The sequence below is a fragment of the Gavialis gangeticus genome, unplaced genomic scaffold (assembly GCF_001723915.1).
Source record: "Gavialis gangeticus isolate Ggan-Ray unplaced genomic scaffold, GavGan_comp1, whole genome shotgun sequence".
Taxonomy (NCBI): domain Eukaryota; kingdom Metazoa; phylum Chordata; order Crocodylia; family Gavialidae; genus Gavialis; species Gavialis gangeticus.
This window is the reverse complement of record NW_017729006.1, coordinates 13,336,993-13,351,653: the sequence shown is the minus strand read 5'-3', so window position 1 is coordinate 13,351,653 and position 14,661 is coordinate 13,336,993. Positions and strand designations below refer to the sequence as shown.

General features: G+C 40.4%; 1 protein-coding gene across 1 annotated transcript in view; it reads left to right on the top strand.

Annotated features, from left to right (window-relative positions):
• Positions 1–14,661, top strand: part of EAF1 (ELL associated factor 1) — a 29,829-nt gene that overhangs the window by 6,946 nt on the left and 8,222 nt on the right. Inside the window, exons 2-4 of the mRNA XM_019508825.1 lie at positions 3,021–3,115; positions 8,819–8,955; positions 10,858–11,024. Coding sequence (XP_019364370.1) covers positions 3,021–3,115; positions 8,819–8,955; positions 10,858–11,024 — 399 coding nt within the window. The remainder of the gene's footprint in view (positions 1–3,020; positions 3,116–8,818; positions 8,956–10,857; positions 11,025–14,661) is intronic.

Below are 14,661 nucleotides of genomic sequence, written 5' to 3'. Positions count from 1 at the left end.
TTTTCTCAAGCTTCTCCACATCCTTTTTGAATTGTGGAGCCCAAAACTGGACACAGTACTCCAGCTGCAGTCTCACCAAGGCCAAGTACAAGGGGAGAATGACGTCCCGGGATTTGCTTGAGAAGCATCTATGGATGCAAGCCAGCATTTTGGTTGCTTTACTAGCTGCAGCATTGCATTGCAGGCTCATGTTCATCTTGTGGTCAATGATGACCCCCAAGTCTTTCTTCTGTAGTGCTAGCCAGCGTAGCACTGCCGAGCCTATAAGGATGCAGGTTTTTTTCCCCGAGGTGGAGAACCTTGAATTTTTCGGTGTTAAACACCATCAGGTTCTCATCTGCCCTTTTGCTGAGCCTATCCAGGTCAGCCTGGGTCACTTGCCTGTCTTCTGGTGTGGATGCTTTGCCCCAAAATTTGGTGTCATTGGTGAACTTGTCCAGTCTGCTCCTGACTCCAATGTCCACATCATTAATGAAGATGTTGAACAATATGGGTTCAAGGACAGAGCCTTGGGGGACCCCACTGGTCACAGGACACCATGATGAGTGACTTCCATTAATTGCTACCCTCTGGGTCCGACCACGGAGCCAATTTTCCAGCCAACAGATCATGGTGGACCCAAGGCCACAATTGGACAGTTTTGCCAAGAGGTGATCATGGGATACCAGATCGAAGGCTTTTTTGAAGTCAAGATATATGATATTAATCTCTTCTCCCTTGTCCAGGTGATAGGTCACTTGGTCGTAGAAGGAAATGAAATTGGTCAAGCAAGACCTACCTGCAGCAAACCCGTGCTGGCTATTCCTTAGGATGTTGGCGTTGGCCAGTCCATTAAGGATGGCCTCTTTAATAAACTTTTCTAAGATCTTCCCCGGGATAGAAGTCAGGCCAATGGGCCTATAGTTAGCCAGATCCAAGGTCAGAGAGCTCCAATAAAGGGTCAGAAATGCACTTCTCACTCAAAGATAAGTTTCATTAGACTGTCCATGCTGAACGGCTGGCTTCTTTCTTTTGGCACACAGACCAGATTTGGGGGGGGTGGGGGGAACAGGCGGGTTGATTTTCTGTGGCTACTCTCGTGTTCCACACAGTAAATCTGTAAAGCTACGTTAGGGGAAAACAGCCACTAGTTTTAGACTACAAGGTTCCTTGGATAAACCTGAGGACATGATTTGGTCTTTGGATGAAGTAGGAACACAAGTTAAATCTAGTTGCCATTTCATTCTCTTGTTTGGGAGTGCTGAAAGGGTATAGAACAATTAAGCTTTTTGTCATTAAAGTCAACAGCTTTTATTCAAAGTGAGTATCTCTTTAGAAGAAGCTTGTTTGTTTTTTGGGTTTTTTGCAAGCCTACCTTTTGTGTAAAGTTGCATTTTACATACCTCCATGAAATTGATGTTTTAACAGCAAATACAATAATTAGAGACGTCTTGGCTGCACAGTTTTGTATGGTGAGACCAGAAGTAAGAATATGCTTGTAAAAATGGTAGTATCCTCCACATCTAGGTCATGATCTAATTGTTCTATAGGAGCTTAAACCATTTTTCAAAACTTTAAACATTGTGGTCATCTGTTTATGTCTTTATCTTCATATCTCAGTAGTGTGGTTAAATAACTAACTGAAAATCTCTTTTGAAATTACGTTTATTTGAATTAAATGTTTTGTATTAACAAAAGTTCCTAGGGTCTTAGCTTACACTAGTTCAGAACAACAAAGTATGCTCTGTTCAGTCAAACTAAAACCTTTTTTGAGCTAAGGCCACTTTTAGGCAACTGGGGACTCTAACATGTCATGACACAAGGCCTGTATTGCCATCAGCCCCACTTTGGTATCTTGCTTGTCCCCCACCCCCAACCTGCACTTGCCTTTCTGCTCTCTCCACAAGTGTCCATCTTCCTGCCTGAGGGGGGGAAGGGGAGCACAGAAGGGCCCTAGGCAATACTAACCAGAGCAATCACAGAGTATCTTCATAATAACCTGAACTGACTGAAGTTGTCTTTTGTCACACTCAAGAGTCCTCTGGGGTGTTGTTGACAGGGCCCCTAAACTTACTGTGTTTTGGAGTTAACACCCTACTAAGAGATGTAGAGCAGTTCTGTGCTTGATTCAGGCCACCTGGAAACTCAGATGTCACTGTGCCTATTTAAGCTTCTCATATTTACCTTTTCATATGTACCTATTTAAGCAACCACAGGGTCTAGACACTAAGGTTGTGTCATCTTAAGTATATGTGCATGTGCATGCTCCCAAACCAGGGGCTAGTTAGCCTGGGCACAGTACTGTGCAACACAACTATTGTTTCTCATTCTACAGCTGTCTTGGGTATCTCTGTCTAGCCCACAGGATGATATTCACAAAGGAATTTAGGTACCTAAATTCTCTGTACTATTAACAGGGAGAGTTAAGCATCCAGGATTATGATTCACAACAGCTAGCAGAGTGAGGATGATTGCACTTATCATTAGAAAACACTGAAGAGGGGAATATAGCCAAAATTCTGCCTGGACCTACACCGTAATTAGAGGCCTATGCAATACTAGGATTCACAGGGTAAGACTTCTGCTTAGACTTATAGTCTACCATCCCTTTGGGTACAGGTGCCTGGCTCCCTTTTTTTTTTTTTTTTTTTTTTTTTTTTAAGGCATGGTCAGAGGAAAGGTAATGTTTTTGGCACCTGTAGCAACCTTTTATGTAATAGGCTGGCACTCACCCAGGAAGTGGGTGGTCTGGCTTTTAAGCCTGGCTCTGGAGGAGAGCCTCTCTCCACATCTCTCACATCTCAGGAGAAATTCCCTAACCAGAGCACAGGTGGGCTGGGGACACTCTCTGTTGTTGTGCCTATGTGTTAATCCTTCCCTGTTTCTAATAGCTGTCTTAGCCCACCTTTTTACTTTCCTTGTAATAAAGATAAATTAGGGGATATTTTTTTCCGGAGAGAAAGAAATCATGAAGACCCCAGAAATGGTTTAGAAATAGTGTGTCTTTGTTACCAGTTTTTTTTCTTTTCTTTTTTCTTTAGATGATTTTAAGCCAGCATCCATAGACACATCTTGTGAAGGGGAGCTCCAAGTTGGTAAAGGAGATGAAGTAACAATAACATTGCCACATATTCCAGTAAGTTTATTGTATGTTACAGTGCAGTTTTACTTTTCAACTTTGTGGCAAATTCACTGTGTTTTTTTTTCTTGCTGACTGCTATTCAGGTTTATATTGCTTTAGATGTATTTAATGTGTTGTTTTTACCTTTGATCACAAAACTAAAGCAAAACATTTCAGTGTTTGACTATATCAGCATATCATTTTAAAATGGAGTCTGTAAAAGTCCAGTCGTCTTTGCTTACAGTTTATCTTTCTTGGGGTTTCTTGGGGTCCTAGCTGGAGTTCCAATCCACTTTTTATTAGAGGTGCACAGATAGATCGGTCCATATCGTATCAGCACCAGTAAAAGGAAAACAGACATTATCAGCCCTCTGCTTTTTTTGGCTGATGTGGCTGATAATGCCACAGATAAATGCCGCATGCATGCATGCAGCTGCAGTGCCGCCTGCAAACAGACAGCCTGGCAGCTTGGAGAGCGGTGTCCAGCTGAACAGTTTGTTGGGGTGGGGAGATGTAAGGAGTATGGGAGGGGTGCAGATTGAGGCCCGTGCAGTGAGGGAAGGAGTGGGGCTGGGGTAGGGGCAGGAGCTGCCCAGCTGGGGTAGAGCATGGGACAGAGCCACTGGGGGGGAGGGGGCAGATTCCACTGTAGCACACACCCCCAGGGGAGGCATGGGGGGCATGTGCCCCCTGGATCTGCGCATGGGGAGAACGTGGGCTTCTGCTGCAGGCTGGGGCCGGAGGCTGTGCTGCGCTCTTCCCGGTGTGGGGGCTGGGTTGGGGCTGTGCTTGATGTGACAGCAGCACTGGGAGGAGGGGCTATGGTGAATTTTGGGGTGGTTGTAGTCCCCCTGCACCCCCCCAACCCCAGGGCCGCCACTGTCTGGCCCGAGCGCAGCCTCCATCCCCAGCCCACAGCGGCAGCCCACCCTCGCCCTGTTCACAAATCTGGGGGGCATACACCCCCCATGGTTCCCCTGGGGGTGTGCACAGTGGCGGGATCCACCCCCCCCTCCAAATCCCCTGGACAGGCCACTCATGGCTCCATCCTGTACCCTACCTTGGCTGGGCAGTGCCTGCCCCTGCCCAAGCCCCACTCTCTCCCTCACTGCCTCAATCTGCCTCCCACCCACCCCTTCCCTCTCCCTACCCCTTCCCCCACAACAGACTTACCAGCCAGACATATACTCTCCAAGCTGCCAGGCTGAATATTGGCAATTGGATCAGAATTGGCCAGTGTGGCTGGTTAATCGTCGGCTGTCGGTATCGGCCCAAAAAATCTTTATCGGTGCACCTGTACTTTTTATTATATTTAGTTCTCTAACTAGAATAAGAAGTTGTTTAGGGGGTCTTTGCTTTATTTTGATGTTCTGATTCCCTTTTAAGTTGTTTTGGTCTTCTTTTCACTTTCCTGTTCTTAAGTTATTCTGTTTTCTTATTGTAAGCCACCCTGAGACTTTGTTGGGAAGAGTGGCATATACATTGAATAAATAAATACATAAATAGTTTAAGTATGGATCAAGATACAACTTTAAGAAGGCTAAACATAGACCTTTTAATATGGCTTTTGGTTACTGAAGGTTATGCAAACAACACGTACTGTGTACCCCATCCTCCCCATCCTGTACCTCAACTTCGTAGGAGGTTGGAAGGTACTTCTGGTCAGATGCAATGAACTTAAGTCCCAGTTCCTTCACAAGTTATACAATAAAGATCTGTTGTGCCAAGATGATAGTCAAGTGACAATGAAGAATATGGCCAAACCTTTGCAAATGCTTACGTTTTGTAATAAAGAGCTTGGGAATTCCTCAGTGAAACAAATCCTGCACCTGTGTTGTATAACTGGATTTGTGTGTTGGCTCAGGCTAATATTATCAGTCTAACATACTTGAATTACTATACAACATAGATAGGTTTAAAATGGATGGGTAACACTCCTTTCCTTTTCCTTTGATCAACAATCATATTGTTCCCTTATTTTATATTCGTAAATCAAAATTGGTTGTCTTGCACCCTTCCAGATGCCTGTTCGGATTAAAAAAATTTTAATTTTACTCTGGTAAGAACAGAAAATTTTGTTTTGATTTGATTCATCCTCTGATTTTAAAAAAAAATCCCCAATTTTTGGATGAAAAAAGTAACCCAAAATCCACATTTTTCCTTGATTAAAATGAAATGCCACTGTAGATAGATAGATATTAATGGAAATGCAAAACTGTATAACTCTTGGTTCAGAGATGATACCAAAAATATCTTTTTTTGCAAGCTTTCAGGCACACATGCCCTTCCTCAGGCTCAGGGAAAATTAAAGATGGTGAAAAGTCCCCATAGGTAGAAAATAAACTTCATTTTGTACAGAGGAAGCTGGAGGTGGAAGTCTGTTCCTCAGGGTCCATGAAAGTGTCTTTGTGAGTTGCTTTTTGATGTGCAGATAAGGCCAGATTACTTGCCTGGTAGTGTCAGATGGCAAGTAGGGAGGTGTAGAAATCTTTCTTGTTGTTCAGCAATAAAGTTTAAATCCTAAATTGGCTAAAATTCGGCATCTTCCATGTTTCAGAGATGTATTTGGTAGCCATGTTGGTCTAACACGGCTACCAAATACATCTCTATATATTAATGACATTTCATTTTAATCATGAAAAAATGTGGATTTTGGGCTACATTTTTTAATCCAAAAATTGGGAATTTTTTTTATCAGAGGAAACTAGGATACCAGCTGATAAAGAATGTGATGATACCAAGACTTCCCACACTCACGTACTGATAAAACAACCAAGGGGGTTTCCTGATCTCCTAGATCCTGTTCTTCTATTGTAACGAACAGTTTTTACCAGATACCTGGCAATTGGATGGGTTACCAATTCTAGTTTCACATTTGCATTTGCCCTGTCCCTGAGCTCTATCACTTTGGTAGTTCAAAGTTGTATTTAAAGGGCTATGATTCCCTTTAAAAGCAGGGAAGCCCAAAGAGACTGTTTTTGCATACTGTTCTTGATTAAGAGGCTTCCCAAGAATATTGATTGGCAAAGGTGCTCTCAGGTCTCTGAAGCACAGCCTCCTGCTTGTTCAGTTGTAAATAAACCTCACTATTCTTTCTCCTTTGCTCTACAGCTATTGCATGTATAAAATCTGACTGGGTTTCATAGTGGAGGATATAAATTTACATACCCCTCAGACAAACTGTCAGGTTTTTGATTAACACTTTTGCTCTTAGATATGCGTCTCAGTGCAGTATAAAATCCCAGCATTGAAGGGACCTCAGAGATCATCTAGTTCAATTCGCTGCACAGGTACAGAATTTACTGTTCCTAAACCATCCCAGGCAGAGGCCTGTTGCAGCCTCTTAATTGAAAACCTCTAGAGAAGAAGATTCCACAACTTTCCTTCTAAGCAGCTTGTCTCATGGTCCTGCTGTTCTTACAGTTAGGAGGTTTTTCCTGAGACTTAATCTAAATATGCTTTTTTGCAGTTTAAACCCATTTCCTTTTGCCCTTCCTTCTGTGGCAGGGTACAATAATTTGTATCCCTCTTTACTGAAGCCATTCAAATATTTGAAGACTAATATTATGTCCTCCCCTACCCCCCACACTTTCTTATTCTCCAAACTGAGCATGCTTAGTTCCTTCAGCATCTCCTCATACAGCCTTCATTCCCAACCCCTTTAACATCCTTGTTGCTTATCTCTGGTTCTTCTCTGGCTTTTCTGCATCCTTCTTAAACTGTGGTGCTTGGAACATTACTCCAACTGAAGCCTAACCAGCACTGAGAGTTGTGCTATTATCTCTTGGGTCTTACATACTGTGTCTAATGCCACTCAGAACTGCATGTTCTCCACCATAAGCCCCAGATCCTTCTTGGTAATCCCATTTTGTATTTATATTTTTTCTTTCCTTTGGGTAGAACCTTTTGGTAGTCTTTGTTGAACTTCACTGATGTCCAAATTCACTGACTGCTTCGATTACTGAGGATCCCTCTAAGTTTTAATCCTATCCTCTGAAGTATTTGTCATCTGCAGATTTGATCAATCTATTATCTATCCTTGCATCCAAGTCATTAATAAAAACGTTAAAGTACCATTGGCTCCAGAAGAGCCTGTCAACCCCCTAAAACCTCTGCTACCCTGAAATTGATCCATTGATATTTACTCTTTGCTTTTGCTTGTTATACAAGTGATTTATAATGGTCACAGTATCATTGTAATTCTGTTTAGTCCACATGTCTCTGGCTTCCCTATGAGAGTGGCATGTTAGACTCTGTTAAAAGCCTGTTTAACTCCAGGTATATTATGTCCACTTTATTCTGCTTATGGACCAAACCTGCTTTCCTGTCAGAGAAGGAGATCAAGTTGGTTTGGCATGATTTGTTCTTAATAAATCCAAGTTGGCAACAAGCAATCACACCGGCATCATCTAGATGTTTACAAACTGAATGTTTTATAATTTGCTCTAATAACTTCCCAGATATCAAAATCAAGCTGCCTATTCTGTAATTTCCAGAGCCCTCCTTTTTAAATATGGGCACCTTTTCCAGTCCTCTGGGACTTCACTTGTCCTTCATGAATTTCAAATGTTATTGTTGCCAGTTCTTTGAGGTTTCTTCAGCTAGTTCTTTCCATATCTCAGGGTGATTTCCATCAGGTCATGCTAACTTTAATTTTTGCTATTATGAGTGATTTTTTTTTTTTTTGATTGCATTCCTTTACTTATCAGGAACTACATTTTTTTTTTCATTCTTTCTTTACATAAATTTTGCTACTTGTCTAACTGAAGTTCTGATTTGTGAAGACTGGAGCAAAGCAGGCATTCAGCTTTGCCTTCTTTGTGTCTACTGCTAATAGTTCACCTTCTCTGAGCAGCAGACCCACAGTTTCCTTGATCTTTTTTTTTCTGACCTGCTTGTAGAACCCTCTTGCTGTTGCCCTTAACATCTCTTGTCATTTATTTGCCATTTAGCTACTTCTCTTTAGCTTTCCTTATTGTCCCTAAATATTTTTGCTGTTCCTTTGTAAACTTTTTAGTGACATGCCTGCCCTTCTGTTTCCTGCATGTATCGTTTCATTTTTCAGATACCTAAAAACCTCCTTGATGCAGATGTGACTCAATTCTGCTTATTTGATCTACATTTAAATATAATATCTGATATTTGCATTCATAACATAGTACAGAGGTACTGCTTTTTATTTAGATTAAATACGAAGGCAGTTTAAATGATGTATCGACTATGCACACGCGCGTGCGCGCGCACACACACTCTCTCTCTCTCTCTCTCTCTCTCTCTCTCTCTCTCTCTCTCTTCCTCAGATGGCTGTTCTACTGCATGCATAATTGGAACTATATTTTGTATGCAAACCTAAGGTTTTCTGAGCTCATAAAAATTTAGGGAGGTTCCTAACAGTTGTCAGTGTGAACTATGAAAATTAAGTAACCATATTTGAAAGGAGAATTACAAATAATAGTTGCCAAAGAATGGACATGTTTGTCACTACAAAGCTACTTAAAAGGATTACAGGTGTGATACTGCTGTGGTGGTGAAGAAAAGTCTGATCTAATCCATATGAATGTATTCATCCCCTTTAAAATTAACAAGTGTTTTGAATAAAAATTAAATAATTTCTTGATCCTAAGTCAGAGAAATCCCTGTATTCATTAGAGTTACCTTTTATGAGTGGTTTATATGCTGTGGGCATAGTCAAATGAATGTGTACTTCTTAAATACTAGGGCTCAACTCCTCCAATGACCGTTTTCAAAGGAAATAAAAGGCCATACCAGAAGGACTGTGTACTTATTATCAATCATGACACTGGAGAATATGTGCTTGAAAAACTTAGTAGCAGCATTCAAGTCAAGAAAACAAGGTAAAACTGGGGACACATGAATTCATATAATTAATTTTTGCCAGAGCTTAATATTAATGGTGTTCTTTTGGGCGATGGCTTTGATTTCTTGTGGCTTTTTGTATAATGTTTAATCATATGGACCTAGTGTGACCAATCATACCTTAACAAGTAAATCTCTATTGTATTTGTATATCTAGGTGTAAGTAGTGGAATGCCCATTACTGAAAAGAGATCATTATAATTAATTATTGGCCAGTAATATCTGATATTTTAAAAGTTTGCAAGCTGACCAAAAGATTGAGTGACTCTCAGGGATCTCTAATAAAGCTGGAAGTGCCAACCCAGCAAATGGCCAGTTAGATTTGTAAGTAACAGACCTGAAGACTTTCTGTAGAAGTCATAAGCCTCTAGTTATTTATACTAATTAAACTGGGAGAAACACATGCCTGCATAGAGTAGATAAATATACAAAACAGAGCAAAAGGCCAAAACTTAAAGATGCAAGGCTTGAAAAATAATGGATGTATAATTATTTGTTGTAGGTTCTTGCCTAAAAGAATTGCTGAGGTCAGAACTTCTGCCAAATCTGAAATTCATACCTCAGTGCACAGATTACACTCCACAAAGTATACAGATGAAATATATTTCAAAGTAGTCATGCTGATAGCTAGGCACCTGAAGTCTGTGAATTGAATTCTTTAGGCACCGCTGAACACAGTTTAGTTGAATTCTAAGGAGCGTGCGGTTATTTAAATATCTCATGCATAAGTCATTTTTAAGTAGCTTAAAATGTGAAATGTTAAAAATGCATCACTGCAATCATTGAACCATTGGCTGAGGGCCTCCCAAAACTTTTTAGAGATGCAAATTGGGGCCAGGATAGTTGTTGGCTGGGAGACCCCCTAGAAACAGCTTAGCACTCATGATTCAGTAGGTCCCACTTCTCTCTGAGTCAGTGTATCAGCATGGTACTTCAGGACCCTGGACTTTGGGAGTCATTCATGTTTTTTTTTAAATGAGATGTAAAACTGTGGTCATGACCACTTACATCTTTAAAGATCACTTGGCATTCTTTACAATGGAGGAGTTTTAGACCCGGCTTCCTCACCGGATTCAAAGCTGCATATCAATGACAGAAAAATTGGTCTTTATGTATTTAATTTCTGTGGGTCTGTCAGCACTGCAGGCCCCAGTGTAGTGTAGAGGTATTATTGAGGGAGCTGTTAGTTTGCTTCTGGTACCTGATATTGTTCACTAATTGGCAGAGTAAAGTAGCAGCCATGGATATTGCTTCCCAGTATCCAGCTCGGGTAGCTGGATGCTACACTGAAGCTTTAGATGTACACTGACTGGCAACCTTTTCAAGCTGCAGGCTGGAATGACCCACTCTGGGTCAGAGGTAGGCAGGAGGGTGAGTGCTAGGCCACTCCCACTGCTAGCACTCATCCCCTGCAGTGGTACAGGGAGTGAACCCACCATCAAAGTCCCACATTTGTGGGCTGGATCCAAAGTTTTCACAGGCCATAGGTTGCTGACCCTTGTCCTAACCAACTTAAGATGATTCAGGATGAAAGATATCTAATTTGATTTTAAAAGGACAAATATTCATTGGCAAATTAAAATATTTTGTATACAGAATCTCACATAGACTTGAAATACATTTAATAAGGATGCAACCCTGCAGTCTTTTCACATGTAGACTTCCTGTTAAACAGCAGTAATGTCATGTACTAAAAGAGAGCAGTTTTTGGCACTGCAGCACTTACAATATGTAATTTGCAGTGAAGCTCCACAAGATGCAAAGTAAATAGGCATTCACACTGAAATCATTAAATAGATTTGGAACATGAATCTGACTAGGAAAACTTAATACAGTTCTGTGGCACCACCGATATTCCAATATTATGCATGTTGTTTCAGAGCTGAGGGCAGCAGTAAGATTCAGGCCCGAATAGAACAACAGTCTGCCCGAGCCTCGCAGCCTTCATCACAGTTCAGAGCCACAACCAAGCCAGCAGCTGGACCTAAAACTTCCCCTGTGAAAGACAACCCTTCACCTGAACCTCAGCTGGATGATATTAAGAGAGGTAAAGGAGGTTTTTTTGTTCTGTTACATGATTATATATTTATAAAGACTTAAAAGCATCAACTGTTGGTACTTGACTGCTAGTCTGTGTTCTCTGTCACTTGTTCTAAGAGTTCTTAGTGAATTAGTTATTCTCTTCTGTCAATCTAGGCATTTATATGTTGCTCATCTCTCTGTTTTATGAAGATCATTTGCTGATAATTTTACTCTCTTTCAAAATATTCCTTGTATAAAAACAGAACTCAAAACTTGAACAGTGTAACAATTGGATACTATGGGAGTTGGTTGCTTAGTTTAGCCAGCAGAAGAAGATCCAGTCCTGTATGCATGTAACTTTGATAGTGATTAGATGTGTACAGTATGAATCATATGCCTACATAATTGCAGTATTATTCAACTTTTTTAAGGGTGCAAGGTAGTAAATATTAGTTTCTTAACTCATACCTGCTTAACCAGCTATGTGGCCACAATTTAGGCTTTTGTGGGCATTGATCAGCACAATCTCTGCCCCTACCCTCTCCACCAAGATGGTGTTGTGCATGGTTTTACTGTGACTAGTGCAGTTGGAGCAAGATGCTTTCTGAATATAGGTTTTATCTAGGTCTCTTGGGTTTCTTGGTTTGAACTAGAATTGACTTTTTTTTTTTTGGTCTTTAAGACCATGCTGTTCCTTTCTTTTTCTATTTTTAGAATTTTTCTCTGCCCCACATAGCTGTTTTTTTCCTGTACACTTAGCATTTATTAATTGCCCTACATTATTCAGCAAAATTTTCTTCAACTTATACTAGGCACTGGAAGACATTTTTCACTTTTCAAGCACCCAAATGTTGCCTGGAGCACATTGTTTACTCCTTGTATAAAATTTGAAGTATGTTGGTCAAAAGACAATACTGAAGTCTATGGGTTTGTGAATTTTGATGCTTTTAGCGTCTCACTGTATTATACCTTTTTAATTTTGACTTTTCAAATATGTGAAGTTAGTTAAGGGAAGAAACTACAGAGAGATCATTTTAATAACTGGGAAGGTTAAGTGTAAAAGGTTAGCATATGGTCATTTCTCTGTTTTTGGAACAGCCTATATTGGAGAGAACCTCAAAGTAACATCTGTCCATTTGCATACTTAGACATAAGGGCATCTGGCTGGCACAAAAAGGAGAAAGATCAAGGTTGTATTTCATAGAGGATATTTCATAAACAGTTCCAGTAAGAAAGGGAATGGATCCATTGGCAGAATAGTTCTTGCTGATAGAACAATTGTACTTGCCTTCAGGAGCACAACACAGAATATAATGTCCAGGGGATAGATGATCCAAAGAGATTCTGTACCACCTTTGCATCCTTCTGGGATGACATAATTATGTTGCTAAGTGACTAGTGAGGCCCCTGAGCTTGTCTTAAGTAAAAGCCACTTCCCCACACTAGGATGTGGGCTGCTGTACCTCGCAGAATCTCTGCAGTCAGTCACACCTGTGACATACCCCAATTGTCCTTGATATATTCCCTAGGGTAGGGTTTAGAAGCCAGCCTCATGGCCATCTTCACAGTGCCTATACCAAATAAATCCTTTCCCTGCTGGTTGCGAAACCTTTTGTGAACCTTTTGTCTCTTGGTGTAACAGAAAGGAGCCAAAATAACACAAGGATTTTGCCAATTATGAATACTTAGCTGCATCTGACCACACTTCATTGAGCAATGAAAATAAATGACCAGATTGTGGTGTGTATGGGGGGAGGGAGTAGAGGATTGCTGACATGAATAAAGCATATTTGAGCACAGCAGATGCATTTGTGACAATGTTGACATAATTAAGATGTACAATATGCAGAAAAAAATGTGTGTGTGTTTGTGTGTATATATGTATGTATTTTGCTTGAAAACTATGAATTTGTTGCTTAAAAGTTGAGTAGCTCTATATACCTAAATTGCAGTTGTACTTTAAAATTTAACTTTTTATAAAAATGACAGCATAGAATTGCATAGTGTGTGTCAGGGATATCTGTGAATCAAAGTTATTGAGTTTCACTGTACGATGTTGGTTTTTCTAGCTTCTCTACAAACTCACAATACCAAATCAAATTGTTTTCTTTGTCTTGCATAACCTTTCTTCTACCCTATATTCTGCTTTGGATGCATGGCCTTATAGTTGCAACTGTTAGGCATCAACAATGTGTTGTAGCCTTGGTAGTACTTTTAGATACTAATACTAGTAGTTTTAGACGACCAGTGGCCACATCTACACAAGACGCTGACACTTGCACAAGTACTAAATGACTGAGCAGTGACCGGCATTGCTGTGCAGTAGTGTCCCCAAACAGTTTTTTGGTGATCTGAGTGAGCAGTAGCTCGTTACTATTTCACAGTAGCATCGCATTGCATGTCACGCCATGCGATGCTACTGTGCTGTAGTAACGAGCTACCACGCAGTCAGCATCTTGTGTAGATGCAGCCAGCACTTCCAAGAATCAGGGCTAGTCAAAGACTTTGTAGATCGGAAGGTGCATAAACTTGAATAAAAATACAGTTCATCTTTTGATAGGTGAGAACAGCAGCCTTGGTCTTAGTTGCTGAAGTAAGTGGATTTGATATAGATTGAATATATACCAGAAGCAGATCTGTTGGAGAAGGAAGGAGCTATCTTTATGTTAATGATTACCTAACCTTCATTTTCTTTTAATCTAGAAATGTCTGATGTTGACTATTCTGTGTAGAATTGCAAGATTGTTTCACTTTAAAAAAAAGAGAAGTCGAGAAATTGGATGTTTAAAACAAAAATGTTAAAAATTCCCACAGCAGTATCAACTTTACTAGACAGCATGTACTCATTAAAGCAGACTTATGTCATAAAGCTCTATATAAAGTATATAGTAATACCAACTACTCCATTTCTTGACCCTTGTGGTCTTTTCAACTTAATTTGGATGGACTTGGTATGTTGACCTTAAGGAACAAAAGGTATGTTGATAAGTATCTGATTGTTCAGGGTTAAATTGGTATATTGACTGTGCAGTATAATCATCATGCCTTTACAGAAAAAAAGACCAGAATTTCAATGTGTCTGTACTGATGTCTATAAAAAGAAGTCAGCATAACAGATGAATAGGAAAAATGTAAAGTCTGACATAAAGGAAGCAGCCTTGCTTTTCCTTTAGGACTTTGGTATTGCTGTTGATTCAGCTACAACCTTTGACATGCTAAGACAACTCGGATTGAACTGACTTCCCTGAAAATCCTGTGGAAGCTCTGCAGGATATTTTTTTAATGATACAGAGCAGTTGTGGTACCAGTGAAGACAAAAATTTCTTGGCCTCACTGGTAAATGATTTGAAATATTGTGTGTGGTACTGAGAGACAAGACTAGAAAGCTCCTGAAGGAAACTGCAAGCCCTTGAGGCAGCAGCTGATTGGAAAAGGGCCTAAACTTTGCTAGTTGCTGATGATAAGCAGTTTTTCAGCCCAGTTCCTTGTGCTCAATAATATTGGTGTTACTTTGTTATTCCTGTCTCTGCTTTTCTCCACACTTCCAGTCTGGCACCATATCTTGCCACCAGTTTCTCCAAGATGTTTTTCCTTTCCCTGCTGCTAGATGAATCTTTTGTTCCTATGGGTTTACTGCTTGTCTCTTCCAGCATAGTGTCTCT